Here is a 21,677-nt window from a genome sequence, read left to right as displayed (position 1 = left end):
GGGAAGCATGGTGTGTTAAGTGCCCTCTGTCCCCGAAAACCCTAGCAGGTAGCTAGGGAGAAGCTGGAGGGCTGAGGGAGGTGAGGCCAGCCCTCAGAAGCAAAGGTGCTGCTCTCCCCTCTGCACTCCATGTGGGCTGGGAGCAGGGACAGGTATGGGGGCGGGGTCCAGATCCTGCAACAACTTGCTCAAGGAAGGGGGCACGGGGTGGGGAGGCATTCCCTTTAGGCAGGAGCCGACCTGCAGCCCTCTGCCATTTGGGCAGCACCTGAATGAGGCACTCCCCAGGTCAGCCCAAGGGGAGCCTTCTGGGCCTTGTCTGCCCTTCCCCAACTTCATCTCCCATTCTAGTGTCTGCACGCTTGCTGGTGTGAGGGTGGGGCCAGCTCTGCTGGTGGGCAGCATAGCCCAGGTCCCTGCTGATGGTCAATAAAGCTCAGAGACAGAATACTGACATCCACAGTGAGGAGACCCGAAAGAGCCTCAGCAGTCCTGGGCTGGAGGCGTGCTGGGTCAGCCCAGGAAGTCTTCCTGGAGGAGGAGCTGGCCAGGCAAAGATGGGGTGCCCAAAGTTGCAGGCATACAGGAGAGGGCAGGTCCCCACCTATGTGGGACCCAGGTAACAACAGGGTGAGTAAGGGCTGCACAGTGAGGCAGGCAGGACCCTACAGCATGGGCAGTGGGGCCCTCTGCGGATGGGAGGGCTGGGTCATAGAGCAGGGGAAAGCCCAGCTGGGCTGAGTGTGTGGCCACAGAGAGAGTGCTCGGCCTTGAGGGCCTCCCAGCCTTGGCCAGATATGAGAGGATGAGAGGTGGAAGTGCCTTAGCGCTGCCAGCCTGGGTTAAGGGAGGGGTGGGGTTTCCAGGGACTGCTGAGCGAAGCCCTTAAGTGGGGATGGTACTGGAGAGTGTAGCACGGAGGGGAAGGGGAAGGCTAGGAGCTGGGCCAGGTCAGCCTGCTGGCCAGGTGGAAGTGGGCTGGAGGCACGGGCAGATAGGGTATCCCTGTGCTCGAGCAGGTGAGTCACTGCTGGTCCACTGTCCCAGCACCAAGGGGCCTGGGCCAGCCACACTGGCCTCAGGAAGCAGTGAGAGGCAATAAAGGGCAGGAGTTGGAAGCTGCCAAGCCTCCCACTTCCTGCAGTTTGGGTGGTGTAGCCAGGTCCCAGCGGGCATCTGCTCATACAGGCCCAGGTGTCCACACTGCCTATTGCCTCACAATGCAGGGCACACCAGTCTGGCTGTGCCCTTGGAAGATGGGGTGGAAGGTGTCCAGTGGGCAAGAGAAGCCTAGGAGGCTGCTGGCATGTGTGTACACCTGGCCAGGCCACTCAGGCAGGTACTCACAGGAAGGCAAGGGGTGCCACACCTGGGCAGCAACTCCAGGCTTAGGGGCTGTGACTCTTCTGCACCCAGGCACCAATCCTGCAGGGTGAAATCGGTCAAGTGCCGCCCTGAGCCCTCAACAGCACAGCAACACCCAACACCATTTACCAGTCATCCTGTCACCCTAGCTCCCAGGGCACTGCCAACTAGTAGGTGGGCTCACTTCCTGTCAGGGCCGGCCTCTCCCAGGCTGCCACCTTTCCACAGCCATTGTCTGTGGTGGCCTCAATGCTGGGGCAGGACAGACGGGACAGCCCAGGCCGCCCCGTGGAACAAGTCCTCTGGCACCTCTTGCCTCAGTCTCTCCAGACTGCTAGTGCTTGCCCCTCCGCCATGGCTCTTAATCCTCCTCCAGGAATCCTCCTCACACGCCCAGATTACAGTTCTGCGTCCTGTGCTGAGCCTGCGGGTCCCATGGGACGCAGGCCCACCCTCCCGGTCCAGCGCAAGAGACGCTGGCCGCGGCCTCAGCAGGGCCGGCCTCCCAGACGGCCCCGGCGTACAGGCGAGTGGCCGCTGCACCCAGGCAGCGCGAGGGCGGCGCCGCAGGGGCTGACAGGCCCTGCACGGAGGCGGGCTGCAGCTCACGCAGGTAGGGAGAAGCAGCTAGTGTCCTGCCCTCACCAGGCGCGGGCTCCCGCCAACTCCCGAGCGGGTCGCGCGCGCAGCGGGGTCGGAGTCCGGCCGGGAGCTGTGCCAGTTCTTGCTGCGCTCCCCGGGTTGGCCCGCAACAGGGGGCGCGCCGGACCCCAATTGGTCGCCAGCCTCTGGGGCGCCACCGAGGACTCCACAGTTCGGGCCGGCGTGCGTGCGGGAGCGGGGGCGCGGGCGCGCGGGCAGGGCTTATCAGCGCGGGCAGCTGGGGCCGTGCCCGCATGAGCGCCCCGGCTAATTCAATGGCCATTGTCCACCGGCCTCTTTGTTCGAGGGCGGCCGCTTCCTGCAGACCGCGCGGGGTCGGGCACCGGAAACCCCGGCGCGGAGGCCACCCCGGCCCGGTCCTGACCTGGCTCTCTCGGCCGTGGCTGCTGGCGGGGAGATGGCCGGGATGTCCTCTCCCAGGGAGGCAACAGTGGGGCTGCGATCATGAGATCGCGAGCTGGAGGAGGGACAGGGGCGTCCCGCGGGCTCCTCTCCATCCTGACCCTGCCAGACAACACCTGCTCCCGCTGCTTACGGAGGAGCAGCCCGCGGGCTGGGGCAGAGAGGGAGGCGTCTTGTGTTCTCACCTACTGCCCGCCAAGGACAGGCCACCTCCTGGCCACACCTGGCCACGGCCACCCCAGCCCAGCACTCTGGCGGTCTCGGATGATCCTCGCCCACAGCTTGGAGGGGCCTGTAGAACCCATGGGAGAGGGGATGGCCCGAGGCATCTCACCCTGGCACCCAAGGCCACCCAGCGGCAGGGCAGGATGTCACATGCCCTGGTGCCTTCTGCCTGACAGCCCTCCCTGGTGGGAAGCAGAGTGTCACAGGGCCTCACAGGACCCTGTTCGAGGAGTTGGTCACCGAGGGTTTGCACGTGTGGGTGAAGCTGGCAGGGGACAGCCAGGCAACCCAGAAGTGACGTGTGGCTGGACTGCCAAGGCTAGCCACTACCCAGACCCACAGTTGCTGTGTACCCTATGCTGGACTGTTGAACAGGCCACGTCACTACTGCCACCGCTGCCACTGTGCCTGTCCCACTGTTGCTGCCCCTACCACTGCCAAGGACACCAGGAGCTGTACAGATGTGACCTCTTTCTCCTGCCCAGGCTCCCACAGCAGAGCCCATGAGAGGTGAGCCAGAGAGGGGCCTGGGACGGGGTTACAGGAAGGGACAGAGTGGGCCTGAGGCTTCCACTGGTTCCTCCTGACAGCCCAGTGAGGCTCAGCAAGATCTGATCCCTTCCCCTTGTCCACCGTCTTCCTGGTTCACTGTTTCAACCGGTGGGTCCTCCCTGGGGCCAAGGGATTTGTGCCACCCACAAGGCAGCCCAGTCACAACCCAGCCCACTACCTTCACCTCTCTGTCCAGCTCTGGCGGCCCACCCTCCTCCCTCACCTGCCCCAAGGCTCTGGCCACAGCTCCTCCTTTCTCCCTTCCTGGAGGGACTCCCCACCCCCATCCTGCTCACAGAGGTCAAGATCAAGAGCCGAGCTCCATGTGGCCACTGTGATGGGGCTCTGCTCAGACCCCGCGGTGCCTCCAGGGAATGCTGCTGCTCCCCCCCCTTCCTCCTCTCCTTTCCAGGCCCCTCACCCTGTGTCCTAGGCTTGCCCTGCTCCTCTGTCTCTTCTGCATAGGACTGTGATGTTCTTGAGAAAGGAGTCAGAGTTGGGCCGTGTCCTAGTACACACCGAGGGGTGGGGGACATCACTGCCACCTGTGGACACAGCTGCAGCTGGGAGCACTGAAGGTCTGTCCTGGCTGGCAACACCCTCTTCCCCGTAAGTGGGGTGTGGGTGTCAGGCTCTGTCCTCCTACTTATGGAGCCTGTGGGGCCCTCAAGACCCCTTAACGGGGAGGGACTGTCCCCTCGTGCAGGTCAGGGGTCCCTGGGACCACATCCCACAGGTGCCTATGTGGCTGGCTGCAGTCCTGTGTGGCGGTCATCGCTGTCACCTCCCTGCCTCATGTCCAGGGAAACTTAGATCCCTTCTTGTGGCCCTTTCTCTCCTGCCTTCACCAGGGTTCTGGCTGTCCAAGGAACTGTGCTACTCAGGAGAGAGGGACTTTCTGTCCCCGGGGAAGCTCTGGCCACTGCTCTGCACAAATGTCACCAGTTGGCCCTGGGCCTCCTCCTCCAGGAAGCCCCGTGCTATCAGCCGGCCCAGGACACCCATGCTCAGGCATGGGTGGGAGCTGACACCAAGGAGGGCAGGCTGCCCCAGGGATGCCAGGCTCACAGGACCAGCTCTGCAGGAGGTCTGCGTGAGTCACCCCCAGGCACAGGCACAAACGCAGGAAACTGCCATTCTGCTCTACTCTATTTTCTCCCACACAGGGAAAGTCGGTCACACGAAGGCATTGTTCCCGGCCAGTGCCTTCCTGGTGGGCTCCTCTGTGCACTGGCCTTGCACTGAACTGCTTTCCCTGGAGACCCAGGGGCGCCTGGAAGTGAGGAATGTGGGTCTGGTGCAGCTACCAGCCCTGTTGACACCAGCACAGCTACCAGCAGGTGCGCACCAGGAGCCTGGTGAGGCCAGGGTTGAGGTTCCCAGTCTTGCCCGGGCAGGGTCATACCCACTGGTGGCCCATGGCTGCCCTGGGCCCACTCCCAGCCCCAGCAAGGCCTGCAGACCCCAGGCCTGGCCTGGGGAGACGCTACCACAGCTGGGAGCAGGCCTGCCCATGTGGTGAAGGGCACACAACCCTTTCATGACCATCGTGCCCCACTGGGGATGTGGTCAGAGTGTGGAGGTCCTGCCCTGCAGTGAGTGACAAGTACCAGGCAACCTGGACAGGCCTACCAGGGGTCAGTCATACAGCTGGCACCCCAGGCCTTAGCACAATGCAGGATGGCCAAGTGGACCAGGTGGGAGTCCCCTCTCTCCCCACTCTCCAGGCTGCTGGGAGCCTGGGCATGCCACCATCTTCACCTGGGCCTGGGTGGGGAACAGTGTATCTGCTATTGGTGCCCAGGACTGGGAGGGGGGCCCAAGGGCGGAGAGCGCAGTGGCACAGGAGGGTGCAGGCAGGACTTGCCTACAGTGCAGGCGTGAGCCCACCTGAGACCTGGAAGTCTGGAGTGGGGGTGAAGAGTGAACTGCTCGACCCAACCCGGGGTCTCGGGTTCCCACAGAGCACACCAGGAAGTCCGCAACAGAGGAGCCCAGCATCCTGCTCACGCTCCCCAGAGGAGGGCAGATGCCTGGGAGAGGGAGTCTGAGGGACCCTCAGGTCAGAGGCCCAGGCCTCCCATGGGAAGGGCCCAGGGCCAGGAGATGGTGTGGGTGTGGCAAAGGCTCTGCCCTCCCAGGTGTGAGGCAGCGCATGCCTCAGGCTCCCCATCTCCCTGGGCTCTGCCTGTGGGATCCCCTAGCTTTCCTGCTCCCCTCTGCAGCCCATGGCCAGGTCTGTCCCTGTCCCTTCTCGGGCCTGTGCTTGCATCTGACTGTACAATGCGCCCTTCCATGTGCAGATACTTTCTGCCTCACATTTGCCTCAATTTTTAAATTATAGTAAAGTAGATATTACATGAAACTTACCATTTGAGCATTTTAAAAGGTTTTTAAAAAATTGAGAGTATGTATGGTGTGGTGGTACACGCCTGTGATCCCTGTACTTGGGAGGCTGAAACAGGAGGATTACAACTTTGAGGCCAGCCTGGGCTTGTAAGGAGTCCCTGTCTCAAAAACCAAAAACATGACATCAAAAGAGTAGTGTTTGCCATGGCAAAATTACAGCAGTATCAAGTGGTCCACAATGAAAAGCAAGGCTCCTCAGCCAGAGTCAACCCTGGCAAGCGTTCTTGTGTTCTTTTATTACACTGAATTATGCAAAACCATCTGCCATCAGGATCCTCTTTAAGTGAACAGTTCCATGGCACTGGTACACTCTCATCATGAAACCATCAACATCGCCCACCTCTGTGAGGTCCACCATCCCACAAGAGACTGCCCATACATAAGCCCCACTGCACACCCCTCACTGGGTTCACGCGCTCTCCGCAGACCTGACCCCAGGGACCCCCTGCGAGTGCAGGTGTCAGCCTCTGCCCTTCTGCGACAGGTTTCTTCCACTCCCTGTGACATCCTCTATCTTCATCACCTTGTAACAGGGCAAAATCCTTTTTCATTTGGTTTTTGAGACAGGGTCTTGAGATGTTGCCCAGGCCAGACGTGAACTTCAGTTCTCCTGCGTCGGCTTCTTGAGTACCTGGTGTGATAGATGTGCATGCTCAGGACGCCATACCTGGCAGTTTTCTTCCTTTTTCAGGCTGAGTACTCTCCATGGATGGGCAGATCACCTTTTTCATCCATTCACTGTCCACAGATGCTTCATTCTTTTGCTGTATGGAAGCTTTAAATCGGATGAAGTCTAGTTGGTGTCTTTTTTCTTTAGTTGTCTGTGTTTTTGGTGTCATATACAAAAAATCACTGCCAAATCCAATGTCACAAAGCTTTTGCCTATGTTTTCTTCTAAGCTTTACAGCTTAGCTCTTACGCTGGATCTTTGATGTGCTCTGAGTTAATTTTGTGTTTGGTGTCTGGCAAGATCTAACTTTACTCCTCTGGATATAGATATCCAGTGTTCCCCAAGACACCTCAGTCAGTCCCTACAAACAAGCCCATGCCTCCACCCCAACAGAAACCACCCCATCTGTCCTTGCTGAGGTGCCCCCTCCCAGTGGCTCAGGCCAGGAGCTCCGGGAGGCACCCCAGTTCTCTCGTGTCCTTCAAATTCACTCGTGTTGGATCCAGCCAGGTCTTCCTGCAGTGGTGCAGTAAGTGTCAGGACACCATGTTCCTCAGGGTGTCTGTGCTCGTGAACTCTCTGTCTCTGGAGTCTCTATCCCTTGGTGGCCAAAGCCACAGGAGTGACGGAGATGCCCCCCCCCTCCTCCAGCTCCTCAAGTCTCTTTCGAAAATCTGTTCAGAAAAAATTTCAGACATACATAAGAGTAGACAGAAGCATAAAACACTTCTCTGCACCTCGCTGCTATCCACTTGAGGCGGCTCTGCCATCTGCGCTCCCGATCCTAGATGTCACCTCCTACTTTAGCTTGCACCTCAAGCTCCTTTCTCAGAAAGAACAGTGAGGCAGCCACGACGCAGATAGCAGCAGAGAACAACCGCTTCTCAGCACACTGGACGGCACCAAGTGCCACCTGGAGCCTCAGAAGGGCTGAGTGAGTTGGGCGTGGTGGCGCATGCCTGCAACCCCAGCACTTGGGAGGCAGAGGCAGGAGGATTGAGTTTGAGGCCAGCCTGGGCTTCATAATGAGTGCAAGGCCAGCCTGGACTACATAGCGAGACCCTGACTCAAAAGGGGGTTGTGCTGAGTGGAAGCAGCCCCTGCACAGTAACCCTGCCAGTGCTGGAGGTGAGGGTTTCTCTCTCCTTCATCCAGCCTACCCAGCCCACTGCCATCCCTGTTACGGGGCCCATGTCCTCCAAACACCCCTGGACAGCCCTGGCAGATGGGCTCCAGGGCTCAAGTAGAAGCTGTGGGGTCTGCAGGGCCCTGTGGAGGGAGGAGTCCGCAGGTGGCTGCACCAGACTCAGCCATCAGGACTCCAGTGTGGCACCAGGAAGGCCCTGGGGGTGGCTGAGGATGCTGCTGTGGGGTGTCTGCCTCACACACCAGGCACACGGAGCGGGGGCTGGGCTTCTCAAAGCCAGGACTGCAGAGCAGCGCCCCGGCAGAGGCCCACATTGAGGGCACTGCGTCCCTAGAGTCACTTGGTCAACCAGCCCCTGACTTTCTGTCTCCCCAGGGTCCTCATGTTGGCAGCCCTTTGCGTACTGCTCCAGACACAGCCTGCTCTCTCCCCACTGCAAACCAGAGCCTTGGAGGAACCCAGTGTGCACCTCTGCTGTGTAGGTCACTGGACACTGCCCAAAAGCGTCCTCCAGCCCAGTGCCACCAAGGGCCTGGTTCACCAGAGCACACGAACGCCCTTCCTCCAGCCCTTGCCCCACCCCTTACAGAGAAAGGAAGCTCTTCCCTGCCCCCAGACCCTCAGGACACCGGGCCTTGTCCTGGCTGTGGTGCCACCTCCTGTTGTGTGCTTACTGGGTGTTCCCATCCTTAGTCCTGTAACCTGTGGGTCTGGGACTTCACATGGCAAAGACCCTGAGATTGGAGACAACCTAGGGCTCTCAGGGGTCCTAAGTGTATCCTAGGTGTCCTGAGGAGGCAGGACGGCAGCGGAGAAGCTGAGGGGACAGAAGCCATCAGAGAGCAGACACGGCCACTTTGAAGACAGGGAGGGGACACACCAGAAGTGGGGCACCCTAGAAGCTGAGAAGGTGAGGGCGGCCCCTCCCTGAGCTCCAGAGGGGAGCAGTCCTGCTAACACTGTGACTGGGGCCCAGGGCTGTGTTGGGGTCCTGCCCCATGGGATGGTGAGGCTTTAGCCCAGGGTCTGTGGAGAGTTGTTTTGCACCCAGCAGCTGAAGCGGACTGACAGGTTCTTCTGTCCCCGCCACGTGCTGTCTCAGTCCTTGAAGTCAACAGGGTCTCTGAAGCACCCCGCCCCAGCCAAAGCCAGAGGTGGCTTCTCAGAGTCCTCTTGGCTCAGGCCACCAGGCCCCATGGAGTCCCCTTGCCCTATCACTCCTGGGGGACCAAGGGATTCAAGTGCATAGCCACCACTCTGAACAACAGCAGAGCCTGCTCCCCACCAGGGCCCCAGCCACGGCCCCGTACCAGGGATGGAACTCAGGACCTTGTGCTTGTGAGGCAGGTTTGGTGCCACTGAGCTAAGTCCCCGGCCCCCAGAGTTGAGCTTTCCCCAGTGCCCCTTTAAGCCACAAGGAGGCCACCTGGGCTTGTCCTAGTAGGACAAGCTCCTTCCTTCAAGAGGAAGACAGGTGCAGTGGAGTGCTGACTTCTTCCAGACGCTGTTGTGGGGATGGCAGAGTCAGGTGGGCACAAGAGCGGGTGGCTGGAACAGGGGGCCCCCTCTGCCTGAGCTGCTGCTATTGTTGAAAGCTGACTTGTCCTCATGGTGCACACAGCCACAGGCAGGCAGGCAGGGACCTCAAAGGTAGCCCCAGGTACAGGAGGAAGAGGCCCGCCTGCCTGCTGGGTGGGGCGGGTGGTTTCTCTGGCCACTGGGTGGCCAGGTCAAAGCCAGGAAGCACAGTCGCCTACAGTTCCTGGGAGTGGCAGTGTCTCTGATGAAGCGGGTGTGCGAATCATGTGTCCCAACTTGTGACGTCCCCTGCCTTGATGCTGTGGTAGCTCAGGACTTACTTTCTTCTTTTTAATTTAATTTTTTTTTTAATTACTGGGGATGGAACTCAGGACCTTCTGCTTGCCAGGAGATTTGGCACCGCTGAGCTATATCCCTGCCTAGTTTCTTTTTTTTTCACTTTCGTTTTTTTGGTACAGGGGATTGAACTCAGACCTTGTGCTTGCAAGGCAGACGGCTCTTCTTTTTTTAAAACTGACTTTATTGGTACTCTTTTGATATACATAATGATCACACTCATCGTAGGGAATCTGTGCCTGTGCATAGTATATCTTGATTCTCCCCCCATTCCTCTCCCCTCCTTTTAACTCTTCTTCCCCACTTATTTACAAAAGCTTTGTTTCCACTTCTTTCTATTCTCTTGTTTGTTTTTTCCTTTCCTTTCCTTCACTCCTCCCTCCCTTGTTCCCCTTCCCATTTGAACATTTTCTTCCGACTTCCCAGTATCTGTCATCCATTTTGGCCTTTATTTATGCTTTCGGTTTCTCACACAAGAGAAACAAGCAATATTTAAACATATGTGTCTGATTTATTTCACTTAAAAAGTATGGTCTCAAGGTGCTTCCATTTATCTAAAACTGCCTTAACTTTACCCTTCTTTAGGGTGAAGTAGTGCTCCACTGTATATAAACACCATTTTTTCCTTTTCTTTTCTTTTTTTTTTTTGATACAGGGTCTCACAATGTAGTTGAGGCTGGCCTCGAACTCCTGGCAATCCTCCTGCCTCAGCCTCCTGAGTGCTGGGATTACTGGTGTGTGCCACCATGCCTGGCTAACACCATACTTTCTTGTTTTTGTTTTTGCTACTGAGGATTGAACTCGGGACCTTGTGCTTGTGAGGCAGGCCGCAGAACTAGTGAGCTAAATCTCTGGCCCTATACCATACTTTCTTTATTCATTCATCCACTGATGGAAATCTGGGCTGTTTCCAGGATTTAGCTATTACAAACCGTGCTGCTATAAACATGGGTATGCATATATCACTGTGGTGTGATGCTTTTCTAGGAAGATACCAAGAAGGGGAATAGCTGGGTCAAATGGAACCTCCAGTTTTAGTTGTTTTTTTAAAATTTTTTTGGCAGTGCCAGGGATTGAATTCAGGACCTTGCACTTGCAAGGCAGGCGCAGCACCACTGAGCTAAATCCCTGGCCCCAGTTTTAGTTTTTTGAGGAATCTCCATCCTGATTTCCATAGTGGTTGTACCATTTCATACTGCCACTGACAGTGGCGAAGGGTTTCTTTTCCCCCACAGCCCCACCAGCATTTGTTTTTGGTCGATTTCTTGGTAACAGTCATTCTTTCTGGAGTGAGATAGAATCTCAGAGTTGTTTTAATTTGCATTTCTCAAATGACCAGTGATGCTGAACATTTTTTAATGTATTTATTTGCTGTTACTTCTTCATCTGAGACATGTCTATTAATTTCAGATGCCCATTTTTGGGTTGGGTCCTTAAATTGGGGGGGGGGCGCTGATTTTTTTTTGAATTCTATATATATTCTAGATATTAGTCCTTTGAGGAACAGCTGCTAAATTTTTTTTCCCACAGTTCATTATCTCTTCACCCTGTTGGTGGTTTCTTTTGCTATGCAAAAGCTTTTTAATATGATGAGATTCCAGTTTGATTCTTTGTAATGTTTCTGTTCGATTAGGGTTTTGTTCATAGTCTTTGCCTACACCTGCATCTTCAAGAGTTTTACCTATTTTATCTTCCAGCAGATTAAGTGTTTCTGTTTTAATATTTAGATCTCTGATCCAGTTCCACTTTAGATTAGTGCATGGTGAAAATTATGGGTCTAGGTTTAATCTTTGGCATGTGGAAAGCCGGTTTTCCCAGCACCATTTATTAAAGTGGCTTTCTTCCAATGAAGTTTGTGCCCCACCCCCACCCCTTTTTTTTTTTGGTACCGGGGATCAAACTTGGAACCTTGCGCTTTCGAGTGAGGTGGCAGCACCACTGAGCTAAATCCCCAGCCCTTTTTTTCTTTGTACCAGGGATTGAACTCACAACTTTGCACTTGTGAGGCAGGCACGGCCCCCTCTTTCAAAGATGAGGTGGCTGAATGTGGTTGGAGTTGTTTCTGCATCTTCTATTCTGTTCCATTGATCCTCTGGTCTGGTTGGGTTTTTTTTTGCCAGTACCATGCTGCTTTTATCACAGTAGCTTTGCAGTATAATTTCAAGTAGGAGATTGTGCCGCCCCCTGCCTTGTCTTTGTTGCCTAGAATTGCTTTTGCTATTTTTGGTCTCTTCTGGTTCCAAATGAATTTTAGGATTGTTTTCTGTAAGTTCTGTGAGGTATGCTATTGGTATTTTGACTGAGATTGCATTACACCCATATAAAAGTTTTGGAAGTATAGTTAGTTATTTTCATTATATTGGTTCTGCCTCTCCAAAGGACTAAGCTTCTGACCTACCGGACCTGTTACGTGACATCCAGGGCTGGGCCCTAAGTCGGGCAGCACGGTTTGGCCAGGGGATGTAGGCTGGGGGGAGAACCCGTGAGCCCCCACATGGCCCAAAGTAGTTGCAAGAAGACCATGTGCAGCAAGGAGGCCAGCACCACTGCTCCAGCGTCCACCGGCAGACCAGACAGGGAGCAGAGCCGTCCTGAGTGCCCACCTGGCTTAGCCCAGCAGCCACTGTCCCAACACCGACACCCAGCGGGGCGGCCGGGCTGAGCCGGCCACCAGCAGATGAACGAGACGCTCACCACGGCCTTCCGGTCAGCAAGCTCTGGGGCGCTGTTACAGAGCAGGAAGGTCACTCCAGGTCACAGGCAGAGCAGCAGCTGTGGCGGCCGGGAGGGAGGGCGGCTTCTCCCACGCGGGTTGGTGGGCTCCTCCCCACCTGGAGGACCGAGGGCAGCAGGGCGATACCAACTGACTGGCACAGACGCCTGCACCGCACTGCGCTCCCCACCACCCTGGCCGGTAGGATCTCCGCGCAGAGGCTTTGCGAGCCCCACAGGACCCGGCCGGCTCACTTGGGCCCAACTCCCTGGAGCTCCACCTGCGCTCCGCCCCTTGAGCATCACGCATGCCCAGACCGCGGTCACGCATGCGCAGCCAGCTGCTGCTGGGCCGCCTCACGCCACCATGGAATGCTTGGAGGGCTCGGCTGTCGGCCCCTGCGCTGGTTCCGTCTACCTGCGGCCGCTCCGGCTGCACTACCGTCAGGTGAGTGGCTGGCTGACCCGCCGCCTCGTCCCCTGTTGCTGCGGAGCCCCGCCCAGTGATCTTGCCCCGCCCTTACTGGCCCCGCCCCACAAGCGCCCGCCCCGCCACTCTTGCTCTTTCGCCCTGCCCCTCGAGCTCTCCCCGCCCCTAGAGGCCACGCCCATCCGGCGCCTCCGAGCCCCGCTGAGGCCCTAGCCCGCCTCGGTAACCTGGCCGAATTCCCAGACACAGTGATGGGGGGATAGAGATTGGAGGAGGCCGCTGGTCCCTTCAGGGAGCATCGCTGGTCTTATTTTCCCAGCCCACTCCATTCCTCCTTTGCGTCTGGACTCATTGGTTGCTTTGTGGGTCAGCGAAGGCTTCCTTCTCAGAGGTGGTGGCCTTCCTTCCAAGACTTGGCGGAGACGGTTGGGTAGCGGAGGGAGGAGGGGGAGAGGGAGGCTCCCAAGGTGGGGTTCCTCCGAGGGATCCTCTCGGGAGGCATCGTCACCGCCCAGTGCCGTCCTCCCGCCTCCCACGGCTGCTGCCGGACAGCGAGGCCATGGCTCCTGTACTCAGCGCTGGGTACCCAGTAGGCTCACAGAAATACTTGTTCTTCCTGCCCTGTCCAGCCCTGGTCACGCACCTCCCTACCTGTCCCCGGCCTGGCCACCCTGTTCATGCCAGCTCGTGGCCTGCAGCTGCTTCCTGCGGGCCCGTCAGAAGAGCCTCCTTCCTGCTTCCACAGCACATCCCCCGGAACCCCAGGGAGTCCAGGCTCTGGCGCCCCTGTCTGCCCTTGCACGAACCCATCGCTGACCATCACCTCCAGACTCTCAGTGGAGAGGCCCCTCTGCCTGCCTCCCCTCCCGTGGTGCTCCTACTGCTTGCTGCGGAGGATGGGCCATCGAGGGCAGTGTGAGCCCAGGCGAATAGGCACTGAGGGCCGTGCGGGCCTGGAGGAGTGGACGGGACCAGCTGGGGGACAGCGTGGGGATGCGGGTTGCTGCCATTTTCTGTATTGCTGGGCCTGGGCCAGGGCCAGGAAGCCGGTGGCATGGGATGGCTGACTGTGGCTTCCCTGCCCACTGGTGGGCAGGTGGGCAGGTGGGCAGGTGAGCCAGGCAGAGACCTGTGGGGCTGGGACTGCTGCTCCCTCTGCCTCCCAGTTGGCTTTGCAGCTGTGGTGGGCAGCCCACTGGCACATTTCCACAGAGAGTGCTGATGACCGGAGCTATGCTGAGTGGGGCGGGTGTGGACATGGCCTGGGGGGCCCAGGACGCTGGGCTGGACAAGCTTTACCACTGGGGTGGGGGTGCAGCTGCACCCCTTGGCTGCTTGTAGTACCTGGTCTGGAGAGGCCTGGTCCCGGGCATTCGGGGTAGGTGGAGGGGACCCTGGTGGCCCTGAGCAGCATGGGGCAGGGGCACTCTGGCCTGTCCCTGCCTCCCAGGGCCTCTCCCTGAGCCTAACAAGGTTTTGATCTTGAGCTGGGAGGGTCCCTGAGTCCTACCTGAGCAGCCGTGTGACCTAGGGCAGCCCAGCCTACGTAGACTTCCCAAGGGCCTCCCCTGGAGTCGCCCAGTGGGTGGCAGCCCCCCAGGTGGTAAGTCAGCAGGCAGGCCCAGGCTCGCCTCTGCTTCTCTGAGTGGTGTTGCAACGGCCTCTCAGACAGCTGGACCTGGCAGGCCATTGCCCCCACCTTGGAAACTAGGACGCCTCTGCCTCAGGCCACGCTCAGGCCAATGTCCTCTGGGCCTCACCCCCAGGTTCCTGCTGGGAGCCCCTTCACCACTCAGCAAAGCCTCCAGGAAGTCCTCAGGGGCTGTTCCTGAGTGGCAGGTGGGCCATGTTGACTGGGTTGGGTGCGATGGCAGTGTCCAGGTCCAGTGCCATCTGCTCAGACCCCTGGGAGATGTGACCACTGCCTTCAGCCCAGGTAGAGCCTGTTCTGCTCCATGGTATCCAGCCAGCAGGGTGCTGGCTCCTCACAGTTAGAGCTTGTTGCTGTCAGCCTGGGTCCTCCATGGGCCCAAGCCCTGTCCCAGCTCATGTCACTGAGTGCTCTTGGACACTGGGAATGCAACCACAGAAAGTGTGGGGACAGCCCTGGCCATGACTGTGGATTGACCAACCCTGCGGTGTGAACCAGGCCAGCTGCCCCTGGTGCTGCTGCCACTCAGGAGGCTGGCCGATCCCTCCTGCCTGCCTGTGTCCCTCGTCCAGGGCCCATGTGTGTTCTAGTGGTGAGCACCTGAGTTGGGTTTTGCCACTTGGGACCCTCCCTAGACTGCCAGTGAGGCTGGCACTGTGCTACCCCTTCCTGTGCCCTCCATGGCCTCTCCCATACTTGGTGACACCATGCATCTCTGTGCAGCCCCCATGCTCACGGGCCCTTGCTGCCCTTGCCTAGGTTCTCTGCCTCCCCTTTGGGTCCACCTTGGCCTGCATGCCCAGCCCCTGACCTGCCCAGGCCCTGGCTCCAGCCCCTGAGGGGAGCTCCTGTTGGGCAGCGGGTCTGTGTGGCCTCCACCATGCTGGCAATACTGTGCCTTGCTGACTGCCACTCTGCCTCTTTCAGAATGGCACCCAGAAGTCCTGGGACTTCATGAAGACGCATGACAGGTGAGGGCCTGCCCTGGCTGCTGGGACCCATGGGGACCCTGGAGCCTGAGGCATGGGCCCCGCTTCTGCCCTGTTTCTGCTCCTTCATGGCCTTTGCTCTTCCCCTCTCCAGCCCAGCCTCTGGTTTTCCTGTCTCAAGAGGTCAGGCTAAGGCCTGACAGCTGCCCCGCTGTGAGGCTCAAGGGGCCGCCCTGGGGTACTTGCCCTTGGCATCAGGGTGTGGCTGTGGGCACCTGGCCATCAGGGGCAAGTGCCTGTCAGCTGCCTGCTCACCACCCACCCCCACTTTCTGGAACACAATAGCCGCGGGGCCCAGCCTGGCTTCGTCCCTCGCCAGCTCTGGCCCTGCCTGGCCCCGTCCTCCCTGTCTGAGTGAGGGCTGGACCTTCCTGGGGGGAGGTGGGGGGAGCAAGTTGGAAATAGGGCCCCTACTGAGCCCCCGCCCCACAGTGTGGCCATCCTCCTGTTCAACTCTTCGCAGAGGAGCCTGGTGTTGGTGAGGCAATTCTGGCCAGGTGAGGCCCTCAGGTGGGGTGTGGGGGGCCAAGGGTCTGAAAGTGAATGTGGAGAGGGTCCCCAGGGGAAACAGCCTGGTGAGGTATGTGGCTCTGAGCAGGTCTCGAGGAGGTGACCACCACACGGCCATGTTCCCCATCCAGCTGTGTATTCGAGCGAAGTGGAACGCTGCTTTCCAGGGTCTCTGGTGGCCGTGGCCCAGGATGGTCCCCTGGAGCTGCTACCAGCCCTACCTGGCTCTGCAGGGGTGACAGTGGAGCTGTGCGCCGGCCTCGTGGACCAGCCTGGGCTTTCCCTGGAGCAGGTAGCCTGCAAGGAGGCCTGGGAGGAGTGTGGCTATTGCCTGGCCCCCTCTGATCTGCGGCGGGTGGCCACATACAGGTGAGCGGTGGCCCAGGGTGGGACAGGTGGGGTGGGAATGAATGCCCCGTCTCTGGAGGCACAAGCAGGATGCCCCTCTCCTTGTCTTTCAACATGGCACAAGGAGGGTGAGCCTGAGCTGCCTCAGATAGCAGGCCAGGCTGGAACCCAGGTCCTGGGCTTCTCCTGGGGATACTCGCCTGTGTCCCCACCCTGCAGCTGGTCTGTGGGGCCCAGCTCGGTGGCAGCTGCTGCTGACAGATGCCTCCACTTCCTGTGGGATTAAGCACTGGGCGCTGGGGGTGGGGTGAGTCACAGTGCTGTCCTCAGGAAAGGCATGGGGACAGCCTAGCCTGGTCCCTGCCCCCACCAAGGCCCAGGTGACCCCACTTGGCCTCTGCGGGGCCCACCGACTGGGTCCACCCTCTCAGAACAGGATGCTGGGGAGAAGCCATGCCCTGACCTGGGGACATTGCAGTGGCCAGCGGAGGCCTTTCAGGGCTTCCCCTAACCAAGCTGAGCACCGGGCTGCCCAACCTTTCCAAGGCCAGAGGCACTTTTACCCTTGTTGGGCCTGGGCTGTCTTGCCCCAGCCTCCCCGGGTCCTCACTGGGAGTGCCTGGGGGCTCCCCTGAGGACAAGTTTCCAGGCCCAAGGGCTGGGCACGAGGAGGGCAAGGACAGGCCTGGCTTATTTGCAGGTTTCCTGATCACCCATCTGAGGTCCTGAACTAGGGCTTGGGCCACGGGGAGGGGTAGGCAGGGGCTCCTGGAGGAGATGAGTGGGCACCTGCACAGGCAGCCATCGCTGAGTCTCACAGGCGAGACAGGAAGCAGAGTCCACCATAGCAGCCGGGGGCTCCCTGTCGATGGCACTGGCGGGCATGTGGAGAGAGGAGCCAGGAGGCAGCAGGGGCGGCCTGGGTGCCACCCATATCTGCTCCGCTCTGTCAGGCATGACTGAGGCCTCTCACGCTGTACCCCTCAGGACAGGTCCCTTTCTGCTCCTGCTGCCTCATGCTCCCCTTTCTGTTACTATCCATTGCCAGTTTGGGCCACTGCCTGCCAAAGGAGGGACCCTTTCTCACCCTCTGCAGCTGGGGCCAGTGAGCCAGTCCTGGGGCCCAGCTGCCACTTCATGCCATGCTGCCATGCAGCTAGCCCATCCCATGGCCTGGCCCTCCTGGCATTCACAGTCCCAAGGTGACCTGCTTCCCACAGTGGGCGCCTGCATTGGGGTCCACTGGGCAGGGGCGGGTGGGGCAGTGGGCACAGGGAACAAGCTGCAGAGCAGCCTGCGTGGGAAGGGCTCAGGCAGTGCCTGCTCTGCCTTCTGGTGTCTGTGGATCTGGAGTCTGCAGCGGGCTCGGTGTTCTCCCCAGGGTCTCACCAGGCTGCAGTCAGGGCCTCCAGGATATTGGAAGCCCATCTGCCCGGGGTCCTCTTCTCAGTTCATGCAGTGGCTGTGGAACTCGGCTCTTGTGCCCATGGGACAGAGGCCTCATTTCCTCATTGGCTGTCAGCTGGGGACCATTCGCAGCTCTGAGTCTGCCTGCAGGCCCTGGCCCTGCCCTGTGGACCAATAAAGCTGCAGAGCTTAGCTGGAGGCACCGTGCTGAGCTCTGACCAGGTGCTTCATCCTCAGGCCATCAGGGCACTGTCTGATGCCCTCCATCTCTGACCTTGAAACGGCCTCCCTTGAGCACCCAGTAGATTAGGGCTGGCCCATCTGGAATGAACTCAAGTCAGCCAAGCAGGACCCTGAATCCCAGCGTGTAACAGCTAATCACAGAAGGCATGCGCAGCGCAGCGTGGGTCATTAGTCAGGGTGGGTCACACAGGGAGTGATGGGGCCACCACGTGGCTCGGGGGGCCCCGTCCCACCCTACAGGTCTGGAGTGGGATTGACAGGCTCCAGCCAGACCATGTTCTACGCGGAGGTGACAGATGCCCAGCGAGGTGGGCCAGGCGGGGGCCTGGCAGAGGAGGGTGAACTCATCGAGGTTGTGCACCTGCCCCTGGATGGCGCCCAGGCCTTTGCAGATGACCCTGACATCCCCAAGACCCTTGGTGTCATCTTTGGCATCTCGTGGTTCCTCAGCCAGGTGGCCCCCAGCCTCAGTCTGTAGTGAGACTGGGGCTCTGGGCTGGGCTCTGGACTGAGGCTGCTCCAGGCCTGGCTCTGCTCTGTGGACCAATAAAGCTGCATAGCTTAGCTGATGGCACCGTGCTGAGCTCTGACCTGGGCAGCGTGGAAGGGGAAGGGGAGGGCTGGCGATTGGGGAGGGCCCCTGACGGCCCGTGGTGGCCTGCATGGGGGCAGTGGATGGCTGATGGGGTGGGGACAGGCTGGCCTGAGGCCGTCCGGACCAGTCGGGAGGGAGGGGCAGTACAGCCTCAAGGCTCAGCCCCCTGGTAAGTGTGTGCACATGGTGGAGACAGCCCCCGAATCTGCACAGCACATACTTCTGCTCCTGGCTAGGTGGGCAATTTCACCTCCCCCCGGGCCAGGGTCTGAGTGGACCTCACTGGACCATGGGGCATGAGCAGGGAAGGCAGGCCGCTCCCTGATGGCACCAGGGCCGCAGTGTCCTTGGCACAGGCAACCCGGCCCAAGGCCCGAGCCCCAGTGCCCTGCTAGCCTTGAGTCCTAGTGTCCAGAGTTCCTGGGGTGACAGGAGGACAGCCAGCTGTGTGAGCCCTGGTTGGGGTCAGGTGTGTGGATCCAGCTTCCAGGCCAAGCCCCTGCTGGGCCTGCATTGGTGGCTTCCGCAGGGTCAAGCCTGACCCTTTCTGAGGGTAGCTACCTGGTTGGCCCTTGCCTGGGCAGGGCAGCCTGGCTCTGGGAATGCTGCCCCCACTGCATGTGGGACAGGGCCAGGGGACCAGTAGCTTGTTCCGTCAGTACTCCCTGCTCTGAAGCTCTGCAGCCCCGGTGGTGGACCGGGTGTGGGGGTGGCACTTGCCTGCCCTCCCACAGGCACTCTGTGTGTCAGAGCATTAAGAGTACCTGGCTCTGCCCTCACGCTGGCCTGGCCTGGGCAGCAGCCTGGGAACTCGGAACAATGCTCCTGGCCTCTGGGTGGCCTAGCCCAGGGAGGGACACCCCACCCTGGGCAGCACCACCTGAATGCAAATGCTGGCCATGACCTAGGCAGGGCCTTGTGGGAGCCACACCAGGCAGGGACACAGCTGTGGGGAGGGGCTCTTAGGCAGGTGTGTCTGTCCAAGGGGCTGTGCGGGGTAGTAGAGGGTGTCCTCCTTAGCCCCAGTTTCTCCCTGGCTGGACAGACTCCCAGGACAGGGGCTACCCAGCCTGCCTCCTTCCATCTGAATCCTGCCTGATGCCCACCTTGGGGGCCCTCAAGGCATTCTGGGGTGACCTGCAGGTGCTGCCTGCTGCTGCGGAGGAGCACTGACAGGCACTGGGTGGAACAGGACTCTGGGCGGTGGGTGGGGGCAGGTAAGGACAGGGCACCTGGGCTTGGTGCAGTCCAGCCCCCACTGGCTCCGCAGCCTGATGGGCGGTCAGCAGGCACCATGGCGGGGCCTAATGGAGCTGGCATTGATTTCCCGGCATGGGGGGGCTGTAACCGGAAACCCCCCTCCCTGGCTGCTATATTTAGCACCACAGGACACCAGCGGAAGCACAGCTCATTCGAGCCCAGCCAGCTCTGCCCCAATCTGGGCAGCCTGGTCCACAGGAGGGGCCTGCAGGCTGCCACCCCTGGTCAGGCTGAGTTGCCCTCCTCTGCACCTCTTCTAGCACAAGCCAAGCCCCACTCAGCACATGAGGGGCCCCAGCAGGGAATGCAAAGCTAGAAGACTGAGGGGTGCTGTGCCCAGGGTGCTTCAAGGTAAAGAAGGGGCCTTTGTGGAAGAGGCAGGATGCCCAGCCCAGCAAAGGAGGGCCTGGGGATCCCTGCACCCTGACCCCGGCTAGGCCAAACATGGAGCTGTGGGGGGAGTGGTGCCCACTGGTGTCCTGGAAAGCCCCACAGGTCCAGCCATCCCTGGCCTTTCTGGCTGTGAGAGCTACAGAGGGGACTGCAGGAGGGAGGGTCCCCTCTGATGCCTAGCTACTCCCCGTGAGCAGGGTGGCCACCTTCTGGCCTGGAGTAGGCCCTGGACAGATCTGGTCCAGACTATGGCTTCCAGGAGCCCGGCAGGGAAGGGTACGTGAGGGGCGGGTGGCCCCCTCAGCAGAGGCAGGAACTGACCCTTGTGCCACAAGGACCAAGTCTCATTCCCAAAGGCATGGGAAAGAGGCGGGAGGGGTGGTGCCCTGCCAGGCCAGCTTTCACAGGAGACAGGAGGAGGGTCCCTTACACAGGCGCATGATTTGTATGTGGTGATGGCCCTGAGCAGGACCTGTGTCAACACCCAGCTGTGTGAGCTGGCTGCGAGTGGGAGAGCTGGGGGCTGCCCTGGACTCTGTCCCACTCACACTGGAATCCCCTCCTCGGCCCTGCACACCAGGCCCTCCCCACCTGCCCTGTGCCAGTGCTTCCCTGAAACAATCGCTGTGCCTCCCTGTGCAGCTCGGCGGCCCTCTGACTTCCTGTTGGTCCTAGCAGGAAGCCTGTCTCCCCACAGGCCTGTCTCAGTCACTGTGTCCTTGGCACACAGGCTCCTTCGCTCCAGGTTCTTGGTGCATACCCCCCTCCTCACCCGGAGGCCGTGCCCACCCCTGGGGGCACATTAGGCTCCTGCTGCCTGGCTTTGTCCCCTGCCCCATCTGTAGGGTCTCTGGTCTACTTTGCTCTCCTAAGTCTCCATCCACCCTGGATAAAGAGGGCCCAAGGGCAATGACCACCTTGTTCACTGCGTGGCTGAGTTCCTGGCAGGGATACCCAGGGCCTCCCTCACCTTGGGACTCGCCCTCTCCAGGGCACATTGGAAGTGGATTTGTTTACAGGGATCCCCTCCTACAGGAAGCAGCCACTGGAACCCCTGCACACAGTCCAACTGCTTTATTGGGGGGTGTCTTGTGAAGCCTGGTATGGCTTGTCTTGCCCCACTCACACTACCCAGGGGATTGGGTAGGGTGCAGACTTTGAGCAAAGCCATCAGTTTGGGGTGCTGGGAACCTGGCCCACCCCTTCAGGGCTCCCTCTGACCCCAGGCCTGGTCCTTGGAGCAGGGAACTGGTGTGGAGCTTGCCCAGGGCATCAGTTACCTATGCAGGGTGCCAGGCAGGTTCAAGATTCAGATTCTGACTGCACTGACTACACACACTAAGCTCAGGATGGGGCAGATGGGGGGAGCCCAGCTACTGAGAGGATGGTCTGGGAGCCCTCAGCCAGTACTTCGATTTCCAACCCCCAAGGCAACACTGGCCCTCGAAGGGGCCCTGCCCAGTGGAGGACAGGTGGGTCGGAGGCAAGCAGCCCTTGGTGTTGACCTTGTTGAGAAGCAGTGAGGTCGCCAGAGAGACGGCAAGGATGTGATGGCTGAGCCTCTTGGGACAGCCCTCCAGATGTGCACATCTGGCCTTCATCTGCGTGGACCTCTGGGCTGTGCGTTCCTCGAGGGCATGGCCTGGCGAACCCTGCGCCAGCGAAGAGGTGGGCACATGGTCTGCACCAAGGAGCATTTGTTAACTGGCTGCTGGACCCGCGGCCCTCGAGGTGGGGAGGGCCGGCGTCGGAGGGCAGCAGCGCCCCCTTCAGCCGGCATGGAAGCTAAAGGAGGTCTCGGAGCCAGAGGGCCCCGGGGGGAAAAGGGGCG

General features: G+C 59.8%; 1 protein-coding gene across 24 annotated transcripts; it reads left to right on the top strand.

Annotated features, from left to right (window-relative positions):
• Positions 1–198: 198 nt before the first annotated feature.
• Nudt14 (nudix hydrolase 14) lies at positions 199–21,316 on the top strand. 24 transcript variants are annotated; one of them, XM_087195696.1, is made up of 8 exons: positions 199–1,978; positions 3,031–7,220; positions 7,809–8,343; positions 8,878–12,468; positions 15,029–15,072; positions 15,523–15,587; positions 15,732–15,969; positions 17,839–18,162. In XM_087195696.1, exons 4-8 carry the CDS (start codon positions 11,986–11,988, stop codon positions 18,074–18,076), a joined length of 1,068 nt encoding a protein of 355 aa, XP_087051822.1. In that variant the 5' UTR covers positions 199–1,978; positions 3,031–7,220; positions 7,809–8,343; positions 8,878–11,985; the 3' UTR covers positions 18,077–18,162. The 24 variants fall into 24 exon arrangements, 6 of the variants coding, with proteins under 6 accessions (XP_087051822.1, XP_087051821.1, XP_087051817.1 ...); XR_015445198.1 differs by lacking the exons at positions 199–1,978; positions 17,839–18,162 and adding exons at positions 19,714–19,804; positions 21,277–21,316 and having other exon boundaries at positions 2,052–7,220; XM_087195691.1 differs by lacking the exon at positions 199–1,978 and having other exon boundaries at positions 2,061–3,165; positions 4,059–7,220; positions 17,330–18,162.
• The last annotated feature ends 361 nt before the right edge of the window (positions 21,317–21,677 follow it).

This window comes from Heterocephalus glaber, unplaced genomic scaffold, assembly GCF_053883595.1.
Source record: "Heterocephalus glaber isolate CG9 unplaced genomic scaffold, H.glaber_assembly_v1.0 deba00001608, whole genome shotgun sequence".
NCBI classification, from domain to species: domain Eukaryota; kingdom Metazoa; phylum Chordata; class Mammalia; order Rodentia; family Bathyergidae; genus Heterocephalus; species Heterocephalus glaber.
This window is presented reverse-complemented; position numbering and strand designations above follow the sequence as displayed.

Coding starts and splice junctions, on each gene's coding strand:
- Nudt14 (XM_087195691.1), top strand. CDS start 11,986: ATGAACGAGACGCTCACCACGGCCTTCCGGTCAGCAAGCTCTGGGGCG. Junction 12,469..15,028: donor TCCGGCTGCACTACCGTCAG/GTGAGTGGCTGG, acceptor TGCCTCTTTCAG/AATGGCACCCAGAAGTCCTG. Junction 15,588..15,731: donor GGTGAGGCAATTCTGGCCAG/GTGAGGCCCTCA, acceptor TTCCCCATCCAG/CTGTGTATTCGAGCGAAGTG.